This window comes from Carassius gibelio, chromosome A9, assembly GCF_023724105.1.
Source record: "Carassius gibelio isolate Cgi1373 ecotype wild population from Czech Republic chromosome A9, carGib1.2-hapl.c, whole genome shotgun sequence".
Lineage (NCBI taxonomy): Eukaryota > Metazoa > Chordata > Actinopteri > Cypriniformes > Cyprinidae > Carassius > Carassius gibelio.
Window position 1 is genome coordinate 15,226,395 of NC_068379.1, and position 21,556 is coordinate 15,247,950.

General features: G+C 38.7%; 1 protein-coding gene across 1 annotated transcript in view; it reads right to left on the reverse strand.

The window, feature by feature from the left end:
* Window positions 1-13,922: 13,922 nt before the first annotated feature.
* LOC128019725 (LIM domain only protein 7-like) overlaps window positions 13,923-21,556 on the reverse strand; it is a 34,199-nt gene continuing 26,565 nt past the window's right edge. The window contains 12 exon segments of the mRNA XM_052605893.1: window positions 13,923-14,636; window positions 14,724-14,826; window positions 15,897-16,005; window positions 16,333-16,584; window positions 16,694-16,883; window positions 17,643-17,801; window positions 17,991-18,046; window positions 18,207-18,263; window positions 19,316-19,689; window positions 20,062-20,154; window positions 21,011-21,118; window positions 21,371-21,396. Coding sequence (XP_052461853.1) covers window positions 14,614-14,636; window positions 14,724-14,826; window positions 15,897-16,005; window positions 16,333-16,584; window positions 16,694-16,883; window positions 17,643-17,801; window positions 17,991-18,046; window positions 18,207-18,263; window positions 19,316-19,689; window positions 20,062-20,154; window positions 21,011-21,118; window positions 21,371-21,396 — 1,550 coding nt within the window. The 3' untranslated portion in view covers window positions 13,923-14,613.

Below are 21,556 nucleotides of genomic sequence, written 5' to 3' on the forward strand. Positions count from 1 at the left end.
GTGATAGGTAACTAGACTCGTGGCTCCTCCAGTCGAGCTGCTACCAGATGGCATTTAAGCATGCAAGAGCTCGTGGTGAAATCGTGGGCTGCACCCCAATCGGCGCGCACCCACTCGAAGGCCATATCACGCACGTGGACGGGACGGAAACCCTCCCCCCCCCCCGTCTAGGAGACTGTTACCACACACCTGTGCTCGTCTCCCTCTGCTTTTGGTCCGGACCACAGTCTAGAAAGAGCGAGTGCAGCTTCTGCTCTTTGCCAGGGCAATACTCAAGGTGTTTCAGGCAAACGGCGGCACAGTAGCGCTGACGTCATCAGGATCTGCACGCGGCAACTGATCTCGCGCTGATTGCTATTAAGCGCTCTGCTCAGCTGTTTCACGGAGCTCATGGTCATCTTTACAGGCACCTATGGCTTACCCTAGCTGTCCTGAAAGACGCGGACCGTAGGCCGCTCCTAAACGTTCCAGTTGCTCCCTCCGGCCTCTTTGGTGACGTCATGGAGCTATTCTCAGAGACGCAGATAGCGCGCCAAAGTATGAGCCATGTGATACCCCGTCGCTCACCCCAGTCTTCTTCTGCGAGATTCTTATGCACCTGGCCAGGCTCTAAAACCAGCTAAAATAACCCGCAGTGGCACCCCTCTCTGAACCGGACGCTCGTTTCTTACGAAACCAGCAGTGGTAAGAGCCTGGAAGGTAACGTCAGGGTCAGTTGAGGACCCCGCGCCGCGAGAGACCCAGCGCGCCATACGAGCCGTCTCCCTGACGGTGAAAGAGTGAGTGAGCGGGAGGCCCCGCCCCCAAGCGCCATGTTCATATGCATCATATCCCCCATTTCCTTCGGGCGACGATTGCTATGTCTGTTTGAATGCTGTTTGTGTGAGTTCCACAATAAAAGCAGGTATACAATCAGCGAAAGAGCTTTACTGCCTCTTACACTCATCTCTGTGTCACTCGCCCTGTCTCAGGACAGTGCAGAGCCACAACCCTTGATTATACTGGCCTCGCGAGAGTGCCAACACCACATGAACACGGTGTCACCCTCAATGTTCAGATGCATCATGTCCCCCATGTTTCTTCGGGCGACGATTGCTATATGTCTGTTTGAATGCTGTTTGTGTGAGTTCCACAATAAAAACAGGTATACAATCAGCGAAAGAACTTTACTGCCTCTTACACTCATCACTGTGTCACTCGCCCTGTCTCAGAACAGTGCAGAGCCACAAGCCATGATTATACTGGCCTCGCGAGAGTGCCAACACCACATGAACACGGTGTCACCCTCAATGTTCAGATGCATCATGTCCCCCATGTTTCTTCGGGCGACGATTGCTATATGTCTGTTTGAATGCTGTTTGTGTGAGTTCCACAATAAAAGCATGTTACAATCAACTAAAGAGCTTTACTTCCTCTTACACTCATCTCTGTGTCACTCGCCCTGTCTCAGAACAGTGCAGAGCCACAACCTATTATTATAATGGCCTCGCGAAGGAGCGAGAGTGCCAACACCACAAAGACACATGCATCATGTCCCCCACATCACTATGGGTGACGATTGCTATATGTGTTTGAATGATGTTTTTGTGAGTAAAAATTGTACTAAGAAGCATATATACAAATTCTTGCACCCAACGTTGTGTCACTCGCCCTGTCTCAAACAGCGCAGAGCCACAGTCCATGATTATAATGGCCTCATGATGGCGCAAGAGTGTCACACCATTTAGCGACGCGCCCGCCCTCCCGCCAGTGCTTCCAGCCTCGCGGGGGCGGGGCCCTAATGAAAATAAGCCATCAGTGGCTGTAGAGGTAACGCGTCCGCCGTGTCATCTCATGGACGGTAAGAGGGCTATCCCGGGCGTTTCACCGTGGATACTGGGAATAATTCACGACGGATATTCTCTCCATTTCAAACGCAGACCTCCCCGCTTCAATGGCGTGGTCCCGTCACTGACTTTGCCCCAAAACCGTCCTGTTCTGCGACAGGAAGTTCTCAGTCTGCTCGAGAGAGAGCGATAGAGCGAAATTTCCCCTCAGATCGAGCGGAATGCGCATGTTGAATTATCTGGACGATTGGCTGATTTTAGCCCACTCAAGAGATGTGCTATCAGTCACGTGGAAACAATGCTTCGCCATTTGGATACGCTGGGACTGCGTGTGAATATGCAGAAGAGCGTGTTTTTACGAGTCGGACTGTAACATATCTGGGAATATGTTGGACTCGATGGCGATACAAGCCCATCTCTCTCTAGAGCATTTCATCGACTCTGCGCTGTTTCTGACTGGGCAGGTCGTTTGCACTGAGGGAATTTCAGAGGCTTCTGGGACTGATGGCGGCGGCTTCTTCAGTGTGCCATCTGGGTCTGCTACATTGCGGCCGCTACAGTTTTGGCTGTAACTCGAGTTCCGCCGAGGGCGTGGTCTTCGGTCCACAAGCACTTACGGTCATTCACAGTTGCGTCAGCACTCTGAGACCGTGGAACAGCCCGGATATGTTCAGCCCAGGAGTTCTATTCTCTGCGAACGCGATCTAGGCCGGGGAGCAGTGCGTCTGGGCCTGTGGTCGGAGTCACAGAGAAGGTGACACATAAACCGTTTGGAATAATGGAAGCGGTGTCCTAATATCCCTGCAAGCCTTTCGGTCGAGATTGGAGCGGAAACATGTACTGATTCAAACCGACAACACGTCTGTGGTCTCGTACATAAATCGCCAGGACGGCGTGCGCTTCAGAGCTCTATTCAAACAGGCAGCGAGTTTCCTGTTGTGGGCGGACCGACACTTAATCTCCATAGGAGCGTCGCACATCCCCGGTACTTTGAACCGTGGAGTGAGCATGCTTTTGAGGAACGGGATTCCTCAAGGAGATGTTGGCTTCACCCAAGATCAGATCTAATGATTTGGGAGGGAGGAAGTGGATTTGTTTGCCACGAGCGAGAACACGTTTGCTATCTCACTCCCCCTGCTGGGAGATGCTCTGACATCGCGCTGGCCGGAAGCCAGGCTTACACATTCCCTCCTGTGAAGATTCTGCCTGTGTTGTGCAAAATCAGGGAGGAGAAAGCATCAGTTATACTCGTGGCTCCGAACTGGCCGAATCAGCCCTGGTTCGCGGACCTGAGAGAGTTACTGATGGCTCCCCCATGGCGAATCCCCCTCAAGCAGGACCTGCTGTCTCAGGCGAATGGCACAATATAGCACCCCAGCCCCGAGCTGTGGAACCTTCATGTGTGGCCGCTGGGGGGACCCTAATGAGCGGGACACTCTGCACTGACGAGTGCTAAACACACTTACTGAGACGCGAGCATCATCAAACATTCGCTGCTACGCGCAGAAGTGTTGAGTTTTCACAAAATGGTGCGAGAACATTTATATTGACCCGGGGACCTGTTCCGTGTCGGATGTTTTGCGCTTTCTACAGCACAGTTGGATAGCGGGAGTTTAAAACCATCCACGCTGAAGGTGTATGTGACCGCTATTGCCGCTTTCGTTCCCCGGTTACGGGTAAACGATCGGTAAGCACGCTCTGGTATTCAGTTTTCTCAGGGGAGCAAGTAGATTGTGTACTTCATGGCCGCCCTCCGTGCCGCCGTGGGATTTCGCTCTAGTTTTGAGGGCTCTATCTCTTACTACCGTTCGAGCCATTAGCTTCTATTGCGGTTAAGGAGCTTCCCTGAAGACTGCCTTGCCTCTTGCTCTCGCCTCAGCGAAGTGCCTTGGAGAATTTCGTGAGTGTTTGGTGAACGATATTTCATTGGTTTCGGGCCTGGCGACTGTAATGTCACTCTCCGGCCGAGACCGGATTTCGTTTCGAAGTCACTCAATACACCGTTTTGTTTCCCTGCCCGCCTTATCTGTTGAGCCGTCAGCCTCGCGCGACGCTGATACTCAGAGCGCCGGGCCACTGTTAGGGTTTTACGGATGTATATGAATTGCTCGGCCGCCTTTCGTCAGTCGGACCAGCTGTTCGTGTGCTTGGTGGATGTAATAAGGGACGTGCTGTTTCTAACAGAGACTTTCTCACTGGATCGTGGACGCTATCAAATGCCAGGGGAAGGATTACCCCCTCAACATCAGATCTCATTCTGCGAGGACATTATAAATGCTTCCTGATGGGCCTGGTCTAGAGGTATGTCTGTCCAGTATTTATGTTTTGCTGCTGGCTGGTCTTCCCAGAACACAATCGCCAGGTTTTACAAGCTGGATGTACCCTCTGTAGCGTCACATGTTTTTCGGTGAGTTAAGTTTTATTCATTAAAGCTGTTATACCAGCTATACAGTAGTTACCATGGCTGCTAACTCTGTGTTATGGTTTAAATGGTTTATGCAGCAGTCACCGCAAACGCCGTCGACTCTGTTTAACTCTCATGCTTGAGTGCTTATTGCTTTGTGTCTGCCCTGGTTAGTGCAGATTTCGATATATTGCTTGAAGTTATGCATATTTTGTTAGGGTCGGAGCAGATGTCTCATTGGCCTAGTTCCGCCTATCAGATGCAAGCACTCTTAGCGACACGGCCATTGGCTAGAACTGTACTGCTTGTGTGAGGGTGATTGACTCCGTTCAGGGCTTATCTTCACTGCTCTCACGGCGGGATTTTATACAGTTCCCATATACGTCTTAGCTGACGTAATGTTGAGTTACCGCCTCGAGAGGGAACGTCTCCGGTTACTATCGTAACCTCGGTTCCCTGAGAGGCGGGAACGAGACATTACGTTAGCCGCCGTGGTCGCTGTTTGATCAGCTGTGCTAGCGTTCAGTCGTGATTCTGACGTAATTTTCGCGCCCATGCATTTTATACTGCACGCTTACCCGCCAGTATTTGCATGCTTCGCGTCAATTGGCCAGCTGTCCCCAGCTGGCGTTAGCCAATAAGATTTCAGTGAAAGTGGAGAAGGGAAGAGTTCCCATATACGTCTTAGCTGACGTAATGTCTCGTTCCCGCCTCTCAGGGAACCGAGGTTACGATAGTAACCGGAGACGTTTTCCTCAACCAACACAGGCAAGTCTATTGATCTGGTTCGGCCACTGGCCTTGGTAGGGGGTGGCATTGTCAATAAGGTGCAACCTGTACAGCTGTGGACTCAGTTGGTAGCTATTTAATTGAGGATTATATGCTGATGACCTATCCTCCTCATTGGAAATGCATCACAGGAGATTGATATTGATAATTTACAGTAACATCTGTCACTCATATCGGTGAAAACCAAGGAGGTCTATATTTCTAAAGCTATCTCTTAGTTCTCACATTTATCCCAGTGGCAGTTGCTCGGCTGCTGATGGACTCCTGAGATGTGCACAATTTGAAGTTTGCCATCCCAAATTTTGAGACCAACAAATATGACAAAATATAATACAAATCATTAAACCTTTCACAACTGTGGATTTTTGCTCAATTTGATGTTGGGATTTGTTCAAATCTGGCATGGCTTATTTTTAATGTCTTTCATTTTTTTAAATTCTATAACAGGCACTCAGATGTAATTTGGATGGATTTTATACAATAATACAAGATACAAAAAGTCATTTACATAGTATCTGCAATGGTGTGATTTAGGATGAAACAAAATGAAACTGAATTAAGAGCAAAGTGAATGAATGCAAGTTGATTTTATGGCAACAAAAAATATCCCTGAAATTCATCAAGCACCGTGTAATCAAAAGACCCTTTCACTGCAGCTGTCTGATTCATTTTATTCATTATAATAAAATCATTACCATAAAAATAGTGATTTTAATAATGTAGAAATAATCTTTAAATAAATAAATAAATAAATAATATTAGTGACCCCAAATGTTTGAATATTGTGTCAACTAAACTATAGTTTGTAATGAGGCTAAAAAAAAAACAATGAGAACAGCTAAATAATCCTTATCTACTTCATTGTACCTCCAGTCCACAGCAGTTAAAAATATGCCAATCTAAACTGTGTATATAAGCACAGTGTAATATAGAAAACAAAAGAAAAGGTTAATAACTATTTGGAAGTCTGACTCTCATTGTCCATTTTTGAGATGAAGAGGTTATCAGTATTCTTCCAAAACAAACAAGCTAAGCTGTGCAAAGAGTGAGCATTGGCATCATTCCTTCCCTTGGGTCTTCCTCGGATGCAGATACTGCTCGATTCCCTCAAGCCCTTCAGTCAAGGGGGCAAGCGGAAGATAACAGCTACTGTATCACAGGGTTGCTGTATTTCTGTTTTGTTGAAGATGCCACTGTCTCGTTATGAAAATTCTGTACAAAACTTCTAAAATCAATCTGCTGCTTGTAATTTATCACCAACATAGATCTGTAAAGGTGAATTACAGGGTAATTTACCATAATTGCTTAAAATGCTACGTGACCTCGGACCACAAAACCAGACTTATGCCAAAATCATTAGGATATTAAGTAAAGATTATGTGCATGAAGATATTTTGTAAATTTCCTACCATAAATAGATCAAAACGTAATAATTGAAAAAGTAATATGCATGAACTTCATTTAGACAACTTTAAAGGCATTTTTTCTCAGTATTAAATAGTTTGACACCCTCAGTTTCCAGATTTTCAAATAGTTGTATCTCGGCCAAATATTGTGAAAAATTTACACTTAAGACTGGTTTTGTGGTCCTGTGCCATTTATGATATTGCATAGGCATCAGACAGACAAAAACAGAATCTCCGCCAGGGGAAAATGACATTCATTCTCCAGTGACTGGATAACAATTCATTCAGTGACTGGTTAACAATAGCTGCATCCCAAATGATCCACTATCCACTTATAGACGTATTCAACCATGTAGAGTATTAATTATTATATTAGGTAATTTTGTCATTCATAAATGGAGTCTGGCAGCCCCACCCCCTTTGCTACATGATTAAAGACCGTTGAGTGCATGAAGTGTCCAACGTTATACACTTTTGTTATTTTTTTTTGTTAAGTATACCATCAAGTTATCTAAAATGCACTTTTCCTTTTGGGAATTTTCATTGTGAACACACTACTCGCACTATTTATGCTACAAAATGTCATCAGATGCTGGATCATTATGCAATTTGAGACTCACCTAATGCTTTTATAAGAAGATCAAATACATTTTACGTGTAGCATCACTGAGTAAAAGGGTTATGAAAAAGTTTGAATGTACAGAGATCAGAGAGGAATCAGTACTGCTTTGAGAAGAAATCAGATCATTCAATAAGAAACAAATAGGGTGATAAAACGTATGTTTAGTGTATGTATATATATATATATATATATATATATATATATATATATATATATATATATATAATAATAGTAACAGTGATTTTTAAATAAACTTATTTAACTTCCGTTCTACTTATTTTCTAGTAGAAGTCTTTGAGACCCCAAATACAGTAAAAAGTTATGCAACTTTAAAATTATGTCATTAAGTTTAAGTGTATTACAAAGTTTTAATAATATAGGGAACGTCACTAGTTGTCAGCCTGATACTTAAATGTTAAGTATATATATTTTAAAGGCATTAAACTATTGAACAGCGCATAACGGTTAATTTACAGTAAATGTTTTTTTTTGTTTTTTTTACAGTATATAAATGTAAAGGAAAACTCCTGGGCAGTTCTGACTATCATTGAAAAATGAATTTACATTTAGTAGCAAGTTTGGCCGCAGGTATTTGAAATGAAATCAAGTTATGCAAGAAATAAAAGCAGTTATATTTCATAAAGTAACTGAAAATCACCACAGGTAACATATTATGAAAGGGAACACTATTAGATATGGTCTAAATAAGCACTATTTACCATGAGACACAGTAGTAAATGGTATGCAACATTCAAGTGATTAAAAGTAGCTTGACATATTCACAGCAGTGATTAAGGAACCACCTGAGGAGGAGGATTTGTGCTGCTCTGTTGCCCATCTTGCCAGCTTGCAGCTGCTACAATGTTCAAGTACGAGGAAACTATGTAAAATTCATTTTACATATCATTCAATATTTCATATCATATCATTCAATCCACTGGGCAAACCAGTATTCATGGATTCCCTGTTCTAATCAGAAGTATAAGAACATAAGCGTGTTACCAAAAGTTGAAAAGTGTAAAACGTTGCAAAGAAGAATAAGAAAACCAAACTTTGAGTTATGATTACAGGCTTTAATGTTTCCTGTTATTTCACAGTGGTTGCAGACTAAGGGAAGCCTCTGTCTTTTAAACCAGTTAGAAATAATACCTTGGCTCACCTCCATTCTAAGCCAATGCATTTGTTTCTATGACAACAGCTGCGTCACCAACCTCAGAGAACACTTGATCAACGTACTGCCATCTTTAGAGGATCTGAGGTCACTTAAAGATATAGGATAAAAATAAACCTTCCAATGTATGTATTGAGTTTCTCAAACACAAAACCAGTCTTAAGTCACTGGGGTTTATTTTTAGCAATAGCCAAAAAAAAAAAAAAAACATTGTATGGGTCAAAATTATAGATTTTTCTTTTATGCCTAAAAAAATAGGATATTAAGTAAGGATCATTAAGGTTCCATTAAGATATTTTGTAAATTTACTAATGTAAATACTGTATATCTTACACTTAAGACTTATAGTCCAGTACACATAAGGTTTTGTAGTCCAGCGTCACAGCTATGTGTGATAAAAGCTGCCAAATCCATCATATAAACAAACAGCAAAAAAAATCTTCCATACATTATGATTAAATGATCTCCAATATTGATCTTACACTATAATCCAAATTCTTCAACCTTGTTCATTTAAGGAACAAGGCTCTCCCTAGCTTACATTTGTCCTTGCTCTTCCCTGCGACATATTAGCTGTCATCAGTCCCAAAAACATCTGATCTGATATCATGTGCACTTCATTGCCCTTCTCACAAAGCTGTCAGCATCTGTCTAGCTAAAGTCAAGGACCACTGCTCCTCTATGGTGCTAAACTGCACTTTGATTAGCGTCCTTCTAAAGGAAAAGGAAATAATGAGAGGATATTCTATATTTGATTTGTCGGGTTAAAGTATGGTTGTCAGCACAGTAGCTTAAGTCCTCTTGATTCTATGTTTTTAAAAAGGTCAGGACTGAGCATGAGAAAAAAGAAATGAATAAAAATATACAACAAATACATAGCCACAAAATGTACAGACTGAAAGAATCATTTAGTAATCTTATCTGAATAAAGTCCCGCTGAACCTTCAACTAAAGACATGAATGTTTGCACCTGGTAACTCTCCCATGACACACGCAATCATACGAGAAAGGAACATGATGTAACTCTCTGCCCAGTACTGTACATCAACCAAAAGCCACCCACCAGAATTATGTCATGATGCAGAGCTAGAAATGCATTCACCTACAAAAGGATGATTCAGAAATCTATGGAGAACAAATAATCAACGTTTTTAAAAGAAACCTCTATGGACCCAATAAAAACCCCAGATTCACATTTTTATAATCCCTCAGGACTGGTGGTTATTTTATTGTAAATACTTGTAATTGTGATATTTTTTATTTCTTTTTGTAAAAACTGAAGCCAAAATGATCGTACTCACCAGTAGCAGAGCACAACAGTTGAGTTTCAAAGTAAAAAATTAAAGTAAAAATGTATAAATTTTGTTGTTTCCATTTCTTAAATGATTTCAATAGCCTTTCAATACTTTTATTCAAAGCTTTTAAGTTATTAACCAATGGTATATGCCAGACAACTGTGTCAGCGTCATTAAAATAAAAATTTAATGCCCAAATTCTCAATGTAGAACTACAATATTAATAATTCTGAAGAGAAATTTCATTCCAAGTCATCCTGAAGTTAGAGAACACACCAATGATCCATCTATTAAAAAACAAAACAAAACAATTAGTCACTTCTCATTCCAGTCACTGCTCAAATCCTCTGGTCTGGTTTCAGACAATCGGACAACACTCTTCACTTCAGCAATAAAATCCAGAATTAACAGTTGTATTACCTGATTCAGAACAGCAGTCAAATGGCAGTCTGGTCAAGTGCATGTAGAGGGACAATTGTGACCCTGGATCACAAATCCAGTCTTAAGTCGCTGGGGTATAGTTTTAGCAAAAAAATAAAACAAAAAAACAAAAAAAAAACACTGTATGGGTCAAATTTATTGCTTTTTCTTTTATGCCAAAAATCATTAGGATATTGAGTAAAGATATTTAGTAAATTTCCTAAAATAAACATATAAAAACTTTATTTTTGATTAGTAACATGCATTGCTAAGAACTTCATTTGGACAACTTTAAAGGTGATTTTCTCAGTATTTAGATTTTTTTTTTACCCTCAGATTCCAGATTTTCAAATAGTTGTATCTCATATCTCTGCCAAATATTGTCCTATTCTAACAAACCATACATCAATGGAAAGCTAATTTATTAAGGTTTCAAAATCTGTATAAAACTCAATTTCGAAAAATTTACACTTAAGACTGGTTTTGTGGCCCAGGGTCACTATTTAAAAAGTGCTCAGCCTTGGAAGAGCTCTCGTTAATTAGGCTAAGTAATGATGGATGAAAATTGCATGTGGTGACACTGGAATATGTGGATGTGTTTTTTTTATAAACTTTTATAAATTGATAAGTATCGATCTATAAGATTAAAAACATAATTTGATTTATCAAGTGCAAATGTGCCCTTTTAGGATATTAAAAGTGTGATTGTGTCTAAATCAAAATCTGCTTGCAAATCTAATTCTCCAATACACCCTAAACTTCATCCCATACTCAATCTCCAAAATAATTTACGGTGAAAACAGAAGATTAATTTACAACTTAATATTCCCCTCCATGCCTAACACAGCACAATGGCAGCTAAATTCACAGCAGGAGAGAAAACATCCTCTTGGCATAAACCTTCAATCATATCTGCGTCCTCCAGCTGTGGCCACCTTATCATTCATGAGCAGTGAAACATTTTCCATGCTACGTAAAATGAAAACGCCAGCTCATTTCATTGGAGGCCAAGCATTAGACAGAGCGGTACAGTAAGATAGAAGACAAGTATAGACTGGATCTTTGAAGTATGCCATCAAGGGAAATTAGAAATCAGTGCCTGCAGTGATCGCACTCGCCTTAGGGCTTGACATAAAAAATGAAATCACTTTCTACCCTCACACCAAATCTCCATTTGACTGAGAGAGAGTGGGTCTGCCCCATTTAAAAAAATCCCTTTGATTCTCACACCTGAAAGAATCCTTCCCTCATCCACTTCAGTCAGGTGTCCACTCACCTCTCATGAGTGTGTTTGGCTCTAAAGTGCATGTTACTGCCAGGTTACGAAGTGCTGGTTTAATGGCCACTTCAGTTGATAACCATATTACCCACCTCCACGAAACAACAAGAGCCTCCTGCATATAAATGCTGATAATACCAAGCCATGGGGGAAAAAAAAAAATAGGAAAAAAGCAGGAAAAACTCAACTGGCTCTGCAATTTGCCTAAAACAGTATAACTATAACATCCAAACGGATCTCTGAATACAGAGGTGTTGAAAAATTAAATATGAGCTGAATAAAAAGCAAGTGTATGTTTGTCTTCAAAACATCAGGACAGAGCAGGAACATTATTTTTATTTAATCGATCCAAGTTGCCTAGAGCTACAGTCCGGGACACATCAGAAAATAACTTGGATTTCCTTTTACTTCATCAAAAAGTCCTAGAACAATCCTTCTCAAAGTGCCAGAAGAAGCTTCTGCTTATCCTGACACAGGAACATATTTTTGAGAAAAGGCACAGACAAGAAAAGTAGTAAAAGTAGTAAGCCCCAAAAAACAATTAATTAAACTTGAAAGTAGCAATCATGACATAGAAGTGCATACAAGTTTGACACCATGTTTTAGAAGATGTTGAGATCTCCAAATACCACTTTGCTGAACTAGAGTACCACTCAACTTAAATGATACTACCAGACAAATACTTTTAATGGCATAACCTATATACAAATATGTCCTTTTACTTCTTTTATTTTAATCATAATTTGACTAAAAACTGTAGAGATGCAGGCAAATGACTTCAGTAACTGTCCTTGAATCAAACCAGTGGTGTTATTGTTACTGAAACTAAAAGGAAAACTATTACAATTAGTATCTGTAATTGTAATAAAACAATTTAATAAAACAAAACTTAACATTTAAACTTAAACGCAAATGAGAAATGTAAAATAAGCTGAAGTTGAAGGAATAAAATTACTAACAGTTTAAAGCTACATATACAAACTAAATTAACCTGAAAACAAATTGAAAGCTAATTCAAAATATGAATAAATACTGTAATCGTATATAAATAATTGTTAAATATCACTATATCAAACAAAGCAGATAGGGAAAATAACTATATAAATAAGAATAAAAACAAGAATAAAAAGCATATTTCTTACATTAAAGAGCCTTACTGTAAAATAAAAATAACTCTACCAAAATAGTATTTACATTTTAACGTAATTTCTTTCGAGTGGTTTTAAATAGAATTCTCCACAGTGTTCGAGCGAAGATGTCAGATAAGAGAAGTGTAGTGATGACCAGTGCGAAGCTAAAACCAACAACTGTGGTAACTACACATGGCTGACATCAATAATACGCACTAAAATTAGCATCAGTCCAGAGAGCAGGTGGAAATCCTCTATCCCACCAAACTAGACACTCAGAATATGAGATAGGACATTTGTAGCACCTCTTGAACTGAACTTCAAACATCTCTTCATGCATGCTCCACAGGTCAATGAATGAACTCTTCATCTATGCCTACAGCGCCCCCATGAGCTGATTACGCTTCAATTAGAAACGACGAAAATCAGAAACTCTCTGCTGGTGAATCCCGAAGCGTTGGAAGACGAAGTTTTGGGTTGTGAGAGGATGTGCATGAAATCAGAAATCGACTAAAACTGCGTATACAGCCAAGGGGTTCCTTTCATCGCGCTGGCAGATAGCGCATGACTCCACCTAACAGAACTCTGTCATTATTTTGCTTTTTGAGCCAATCACCTGCGCTGTAAATACCATGTGACTAATGAACGATAAACTTAACAAAACGGGTAGCAAAATAAACGTAAAAATGAATAAAACCAAAGCTCAATTAAATTCAGTAAAAAAAAAAAAAAAATGTTAGGCAGAAAAAAATAATAATTAGGTAATAAATAGTAAACTTCCACAAAGCCTACAAGATTTTTACATTATAGATGAAAGAGAAGGTTATCAATTGTGGATTAAGTTTAAAGATACAAATCTGAGTGGGAAACTGCTTGAAGGAAACTCTGTCTAGATGTTCCATATCTGGAAAAACTATCACCTTTTAGCTTCGGGTTATTAAAATTGTTAAAATGGTAAGTGCCATTGTAGCCAGAAGTACCCTGCACAGTAAAAAGACAGCAAAATACACAGAGGGAGACAGAAAGCAGCTAAGGCAATCTGAAGCTTTTTTTTATTATTTATTTATAATGGTTATATTTGTATACTTGCTATATTTTATATACTTGGTTGTTGTTTGGCAGTACTACATTGATATGAAAAACAGCTAATGCTGTCCTTTAGAAGTTTGAAGAATAAAAAAAAAAAAAAACTGTTCTGAATTGCAGGGCTCCTTTTTTTTCTGTCTACTTATAATCTGAACAATAATATTATTGTAAGGCTCCTGAAGCTCTGATAAATCAGATTCACTTTTACAGGACTAGCAGTGAATTCCAAACAGAAGTTTTCAGTGTGCAGATGTAATCTTATTAGGCCACTGCAACAAAAATACAGTTAATGTATAATAATGGGAAATTCAGTTTAGTACTGCGGTACGATAAAAATACATGAACCATTGGAAAAGTTATTGGATTGAATTCCCCTTTGACTGTGATGAGGCTATAAACACTATGAAAGTCAAACCAATGTCATTTGGAGGCAGTAATGAAATAAAATCTGATTATTGAGAGATCAGTCAAGTAAATCACACTCAGGAAATCTATTAGAGTTCAGAATTTTATTTACAATAATTACTGAGCATGCTGCTTTTGTTTCCTAAATGTATCCCCCTGTATAGAAATTGCTCAGATGCATAAAATAGATGCTACCAAACGAAAGAGTACATAACTAATGAGTGCTGTTTCTAACCATGCCACTTTTAAATAAATTCTTAATGGATTTATCCTTAATCATCTCTTCCCATCAGAACACAAAAAAGCACACAGATGAAGTTGAATAAAAGGATATTTGTCAGCAAACCTTATATAGAAATGATTGCAGGAGAAACCTAGATAAGCAAAAACAATAAATTTGCATATTTCTATTAACTACTATAAACACTTTCAGGACCATACAGATATCGGTTAACCAGCCAGAAGTCACCACAATATTTAATAAGTGATGACGAAAAAGACAGTGTATGAATTATATTTTTAAATGCATAGTTCATTTTCAGGTACATGCACATCCCTTTTGTACAAACAGTTTCTAATACTTTCAAATAGACATAACCTCAGAACCTTAGACAGAATCTCACCCTCTCATAAGTTAAAAAAAAAGGAAGAATAGAATCTCATTGAACAATCAAGGCTGACTAAATCACCCAATGTTCATGACATCTCCAAAACGCTCCTAGTGTTTACAGTTCCTTGTCTGTGATTGGTTCCTCCTCGATCTGCTGCAGTACAGTGAGATCACATGGCTGTGGGCTGCGCAGCTGAAAAGAGAGAAAAATCATTCTTAAAGAAATCACTTGGTGATCTATGTAACTGAGCCGCATATACTGCAGAGATGTGTGGCCTACTTTTGAGTCGGCAATAGCAGGTGTTACAATAGAGCTGTTGGTTTCGTATTCTGACTTCTGCTCCTGCTTCTGAGCCTCCCAAATCAGACCTGCAGTTAATGCACTGTAAACGTAAGATGAAAGAACACATTGTTAGGAAGATGGAATCCTACATGTCAAGCTGTATCGTTCACTCACATCCATATAAGAGTGAGAGAGAGAATCCTAGCTTGAGGTCATGGCAGCAGTATAAGAGGATATTAAATTGAAGTAATAACACCAGCCGAAAGGACCAGAAATAACCCGACAACAAGATTAGCAGGAGGACAATGCAATATGAATGAGAAGATGAAATACAAATGATTGGCATTTGGAGAATTATGAGTGGAATGATTAAGCTCTAGATTAGCTGCTCTGAAGTTAGAGGCCTTGCAATATATTCAGGAAGAAATTCAATAAGAAAGAATTACACCCACTGATAGCATCATTTATTTACAAACACTTGTCTGCTGTATTAGCATCCGATTTATGATATAAATATGCTAAATGGATTATGCACGGTGCACACTCCAATTTTGAATGAAACTTATGGAAGATTCAGCAGATTGCTGCAATTTGGTGTACTTAACTGGGACTCCAGCACTGTGATCCAGACACATAAACTGCATGTTAATATTATGCATAAAGTGTGCTTGATTACAGAAGATTTTTAGATAATATTAGTCTCCCTTGCAAAATATACCCAAATATATATATATATATATATATATATATATTTTTTTTTTTTTTTTTTTTTTACGGGGATGGGTTTTTTTTTTTTTTTTTAGCAAAGATGCGATCAAAATTCTCATAAGTCAACATTGTTATAGAAGCAAAATCACACATATTTCAGTTTTGGCAGAAACAGATTTATGTAGTCCAGCCTTTAGAATGCACATGATTTGCTTTTGATGGTTTGAGAGATATTAATGAGAGTCTTAAGTCACATTGCAGTTCTATCTGTGTCGTTATCCATGAAGCAGCTAGAACTGGTAGAAGCTAGAATTTGATTCTCTGGGTTGACATTTTGATCGAGTTTATAGGGCAACAAACCAAACTGATTAAAATAATTGTAAAAGCAGGCAGAGCACATTAGTCAGGTTAGTCACTGATGAAGTCAGGCTGGACCTGACCTCCAAGCAGCCGAATGCTCACCTTGAAACAACTCAAATGATAACAGAGCCCCACGGACTCGATGATCATGGCTGCTCCTTTGCCCAGTGGTGTATTACAGAGCGAACATATTTTCCTGCTACTCACTGACCTAGATTACAGAAAACATCATCTGAAGGCCGACAACACAGACTTGCACAGACAATGGCTCATGTGGGGATGCGAACACATTTTGAATACAGCAAGAATATGGTAGACTCATGGGAATGAATGGGTGGTGTGGTTTAAATCAGTGGTTCTCAAATGGTTCTCATTTTACGAGCCCAAGACAGTATCAAAATGGTTTATCATACTAAATGTCAACAAAAATATATTAAACTGCAGTCACATTAGCAAAATTTCTGTGAATCTACAAAAGCATAAAATTCTTTAGAGTGTTTATAGAGAACAATGACTATTTCCTCTTAGTGAGGAATACCTGTTCCGCGGTGGAACTCGAGGCTCTGGCTCTGGTGTAGTTGCAGATGGGGACCAGGACTGCCTGACGGAGCTCATGGACTGAGATGACTGCATAGTGGCAGACCCTGGACGTCCACTCTGGTAGGACAAGGAGCCAGAGAGGGACGACTGAGGCCGGCTGTAGTCTGGTACGGACGAGGTGTTGTTAGATGTGCTCCATGATGAACTCCAAGAGGAACGAGGCATGTCCAGGTTGTCAAGTGACTCGCCTCTGCAAGCAAAGTGAGTTTGTTATTGTTTATGCTTGAAGCTCACATCAATTGCATCCCAGTTGTTTATTATTTTATTATGAAATAAGAATAATGTTGGCTAATACTGACCTCCTGATGGGCAGATCAATCGGTTCTTTGGCAGTGACACTGGCAGAGCTCTGCTGGCGAATCCAGCTGTTGTCTGTGTTCAGGGAAGTCTTCTTCTTCATTTCCTGAATGATCTGCTGCCTCTCAACCTCAGCCAGAGACTGAGGCTCTTTCTTATAGTCTCTACTAAACTCACCCAGACCACCGCTCGCTGCTCGAGCCAACAACAGACAAAAATGACCATTAATAACAAAGCGACAAAGTTGTAAATAAACTTGGTAGACATCCAGAGCAAGAGTAATTGATTTCAGATCATCTTCAAGTAATTATATATAGTAGGGCCAGAATGTTTGAGACCGCAGTGGATGTCTGGGATTCAAAATATAATGTAAACCTGGTAATGAACCAGCACAAATGGTCAGATGTTCTTGAACCTTCTAAAAATCACTCTAATAGGGTGATTTGGGCTAAAAAAAAACTAAACAAAAAACCAAACAAACAAACATTGAAACTAATTGTGCTGCTTAATATTTTTGTGGAAACTGATACTTTTTCCAGGAATCTTTGATGAATAGAAAGTTCAAAAGAACATTTATTTGAAATTATATTTCTGTAACAAGGAAAAAGTACTAATACTATCGAACAGTTTCATTCATCTTTGCTGAATAAAAGCACTAATTACTTACTGATGAAACTTACTAACATCAAACTTTTAAATAGTAGTTTAATATATATTAGATCATTATAAAACAATTATATATTATATATATGTAGCATTTCCACTAGTGGTCTCAGACTTTTGGACCCCAATGTTTTTATATCACAGTTTTTAATCAAATGCACACTGATCACGTGGACACAGGCTCGATTACAAATGATTTTGCTGACATTTGCATCTGTCAAATTTGCATAAATCAGGCAGAGCTGATTGGTTGGGCTGATTGATCGGTGTGGGTCGAGCCGTGCCCACCTCTCTCTGGGTTTCTGTATTTCATGGCATTGAGGATGCTTCTCCTCTCAAGCTCTAGCTCACTTGCTGCCTGCTCTTTCTGGATCTGAGGGTTTTTCTTTCTCCTCAGTTCCTCTTCCAGCAGCCATCCTGCCAAACCCCTGTGTCTGCCGTACACACCTGCAGAGAGCCGCAGACTCTACAGCACCCGTCTAACTCCAGCCCTTAAAGTGTGTGACACTCTGACAACACACTCTTGAGGAATCTGACACGATCCTTTACATAATGATGTCTCAGCGGCTCCTTATTGGTTAAATGAACAATAGACACACATATAAGTTTAGGGGAACAGAAAAAAGCGGCACTGACCTTTAATATCTGGTTTTGCAACCTCATCAAGTTCTGGAGTAGATTTCGAAATGGATCTGCAAACCAGATTGGAAGAAACAAGATTACTCCGTCTGACAGACATAGAGATGAAAGATCTTATCAATGTATAAATCATGTATGGATGCATAGCCTGAAAGCATTTCATTCATCTACAACTCTATTAAACACAAATGGGAGTGCAAACAGTCCTGTTACCTGTGTGAGTGGGATAATTGAGGGTAAACATTGGCATAGCCAAAGTAGTCCACCTTACTGTGGCCAAACAGCAGAATCAGCACAGACATGCAGATGTTCACACAGTCATGATTGAACAACATTAACAGAAGACAAATTAGTACGGTTAATAATGCATGAGTCAAAAAACAGATTAGGGCTGGGAAGTATGACCAAATTCTTAAATAATGGCATCAGTATTTTGTATTGCAGTAATGGCATGTATCACCAAACAGGCCTACTTTAGTTATTTTTGCTATAAAACTCACAAACAACTGACTAAATGAATAAACTACTTCTACACTGAAACACTAATATACTGTTACAAAATATATATTTAAAAAACGCTGTTCTTTTGAACTTTCTATTCATCAGAGAATACTGAAAAATGTTTCAAAAATGCATCAGCATTGCTAAAAGTATGAAATGTTTCTTGAGCACCAAATAAGCATTTTAGAATGATTTCTGCAGAATCATGTGACACTGAAGACTGAAGTAATGATGCTGAAAATTCAGCTTTGCATTACAGGAATAAATGTAATAATTTTAAAACATATTAGCATTAGAAAACATTAGTAATTAGCATTAGTTTCTTAATTTCTTAAAATTGTTTAAAAAAATGGTAATGGTATTTGGCAACTCACTGAAGTAAATATTCAATAAATGAAAGGCATTTTATCTTATTTGGTTATTTAAAAGATACGATTTGTCATAGCAAATGAATGCTATGCCTGTCATCATGCAATAATTTTGTTTATTTTTTTTCTTTTTATTGGCATTATTACATGTTTCTTCATTGCTCTAAATATATACATATCGGTTGACGCATAAAAAGCAAGTGCAAAATTTATAGTGTCATACTTCCCAGCCCTAACAGAAACAATGTTAATTTAGTCGGGTTACTTTGGTTTTTAAAGCAGTATTTGTCAAGCATGATATTCAGTGCCATTCTTGTTATTGTTCTGGAAGTAAACAAAACTGACATGCATGCTTGAGAAAATTATACATTAATATCAGTATAACAAAGATAATGAGAGATGGGACATTCATTAACATAAGAGAAACCAGGTAATGATGTTGAAATGACTCACTCTTGCTCCTGAAATCTCTTCTGCTCTTCTAGTCGCCTCCTCTCCTCTTCTCTTCTATTCCTCTCTCTTTCCTGAAGGAAGCGCTCTTCCTCTTCTTTCTTCCTCCTCTGTTCCTCAAGGCGCTCTTGTTCCTCCCTTCTCCTCCTCTCTTCCTCTAGAAGCATTCTCTCCTGCTCTCTTTTTTTCATTTCTTCTTCTCTCTTCTTCTTTTCTTCCTGAAAGCGCTCTTGTTCCTGTCGTTTTCTCCTCTCTTCCTCGAAACGCAGTCTCTCCTCTTCTCTTATTTTCTTCTCTTCTTCTCTCTTTTTCTTCTCTTCCTCAAGGCGCTCTTGTTCCTCTCTTTTTCTCCTGTCTTCCTCTAAACGCAGCATCTCCTGTTCAACAGTAATCAAAAGATGTTTTACTGGTGTTTGACAGTGACAGTGTGATACGCTTACATACCCCTAGTATCTGCCAGATGTGTACCATTTAAAAAGAAATGAGTAAAAATTTTTGCATTCCCTGGTTAAGCTACAGGTGAAATAACATACATTTACATACAATATAATAAATTGTGTTAATTCAGTTACTTTCCAGAATTATCTTATTTATGTATATGTATGTATTTATTCATTTATTTATTGGAATATACATTCTATTATGGATATGATCTAATTTTTGCTTAGGCATCCATAGATACTTCCCTGCATAACACAAGGGATTAAATAAATAAATAAATAAATACATAAATAAAAAATTACATATACCTCCTGATGTTTCTTGAAGCTCTCCTTCTCAAGGTCTTTCTGTGCCTTTCTCCACTCCTCATCCAGTTTTTCTTGGTCCTTTTTGTACTTCTCCTGCAGCACGTCGAGCAAGAGTAAAACAGGACGGAGAGAGGATGAAAACAAAATGAAAAGACCATTGATTAAACAATTAAACAATGCCGCAAAATTACAAAATGCATAATTACACAGCTTTTTTTTCATTTATTAACAAAACAATGCATTAGTACACTTTAAAAAATGAGGGTAATTTGAACTGTAAAATATTGTAAAAACAATATTAAAAAAAAAATAATAAAAAAAAAAAAAAAATAATAATTAGTTAATAGGTTAAAAGTTCCTGTACTATATACATGTAAAAACTTTATAGATCAAACCAGACATTTCATGTAATTTTTAGAAGTAAAAAAGAACAAATCAACGTATAATTTATAGTAAAAAAAAAAAGCTGATATTCCCAGGATTCCCTGCGTGACACTCCACATTTGAAAGTATTTTGTTTAAATAATCATGTTTCTTAATAGTTTTGTCATGTTTGTTATCAGTCATGTACATGTGAAGTTTATGTTCCTTCATCTATTGTTTAATGAATGTTTATTTCATTATTTAAGTGTCATGTCTGTTACCATGAAGGTGTTTAGTGTTTGCGTGAATGACTCTGTGCACCTTGTGAAAAAAGCTACTTTTGATGAACCGATTCTTCATATTGCAGTCTCTTTTACCACATGCATTATTACAGTGGTTGTCAATTTATTTTAAAGATACAAAATAGATTTAAGAAGCAGTGTGCATTATTAAATGTACTAGTTTACATTCAAACTTTCTATCAAATCTATCTATCGTGCATATATATATATTTTTACATAATAATATGTTGTTAATTTTTTGACAAAGCCAAATGCATGAACAACACAAATACTTTAATGTTCACCTGCAGCAAGTGCTCCTGATCTTTCTGCCACTTCTCATGCCGTTTGCGCTCTTCTTCTTGGTCCCAGGAGTGGCGTGCAGTGGATGTAGTGACCGAGGGAATGGGCAGCTACAAAAGTGGAAAACTCTTATAATTATTGGAGCCAAACACTGGTCAAGTAAAATATCACAGATGTCCTTTCCAAGATCTTGCATTGTCACATTGTCTTGTCAAAGATCCAAAGAGATCTTTTTGTAGCCAAGCCCCAAAACACTAAGCAGCATCATGGATTAAACGACATACAATAGTGCACTTACTCTGATCATATTTCTGTGAACAACAGGGGTTTGATTAAAATAAAATAATGAAAACTTAACTTACATTTGATATTGCTGTATCGGATCCACCTGAAAAACAAACAAAAAAAAAAAAACAGCTACAATCAGATGCTTTTCAAAATATACATTTTAGCCTTTATTTTGATTAAACCCCTCCTTGACAGTGTGAAGAGAACATATGAACAGCATTCCATCCCAAATATCTCACAGAATAAAATCTTCTTAAATA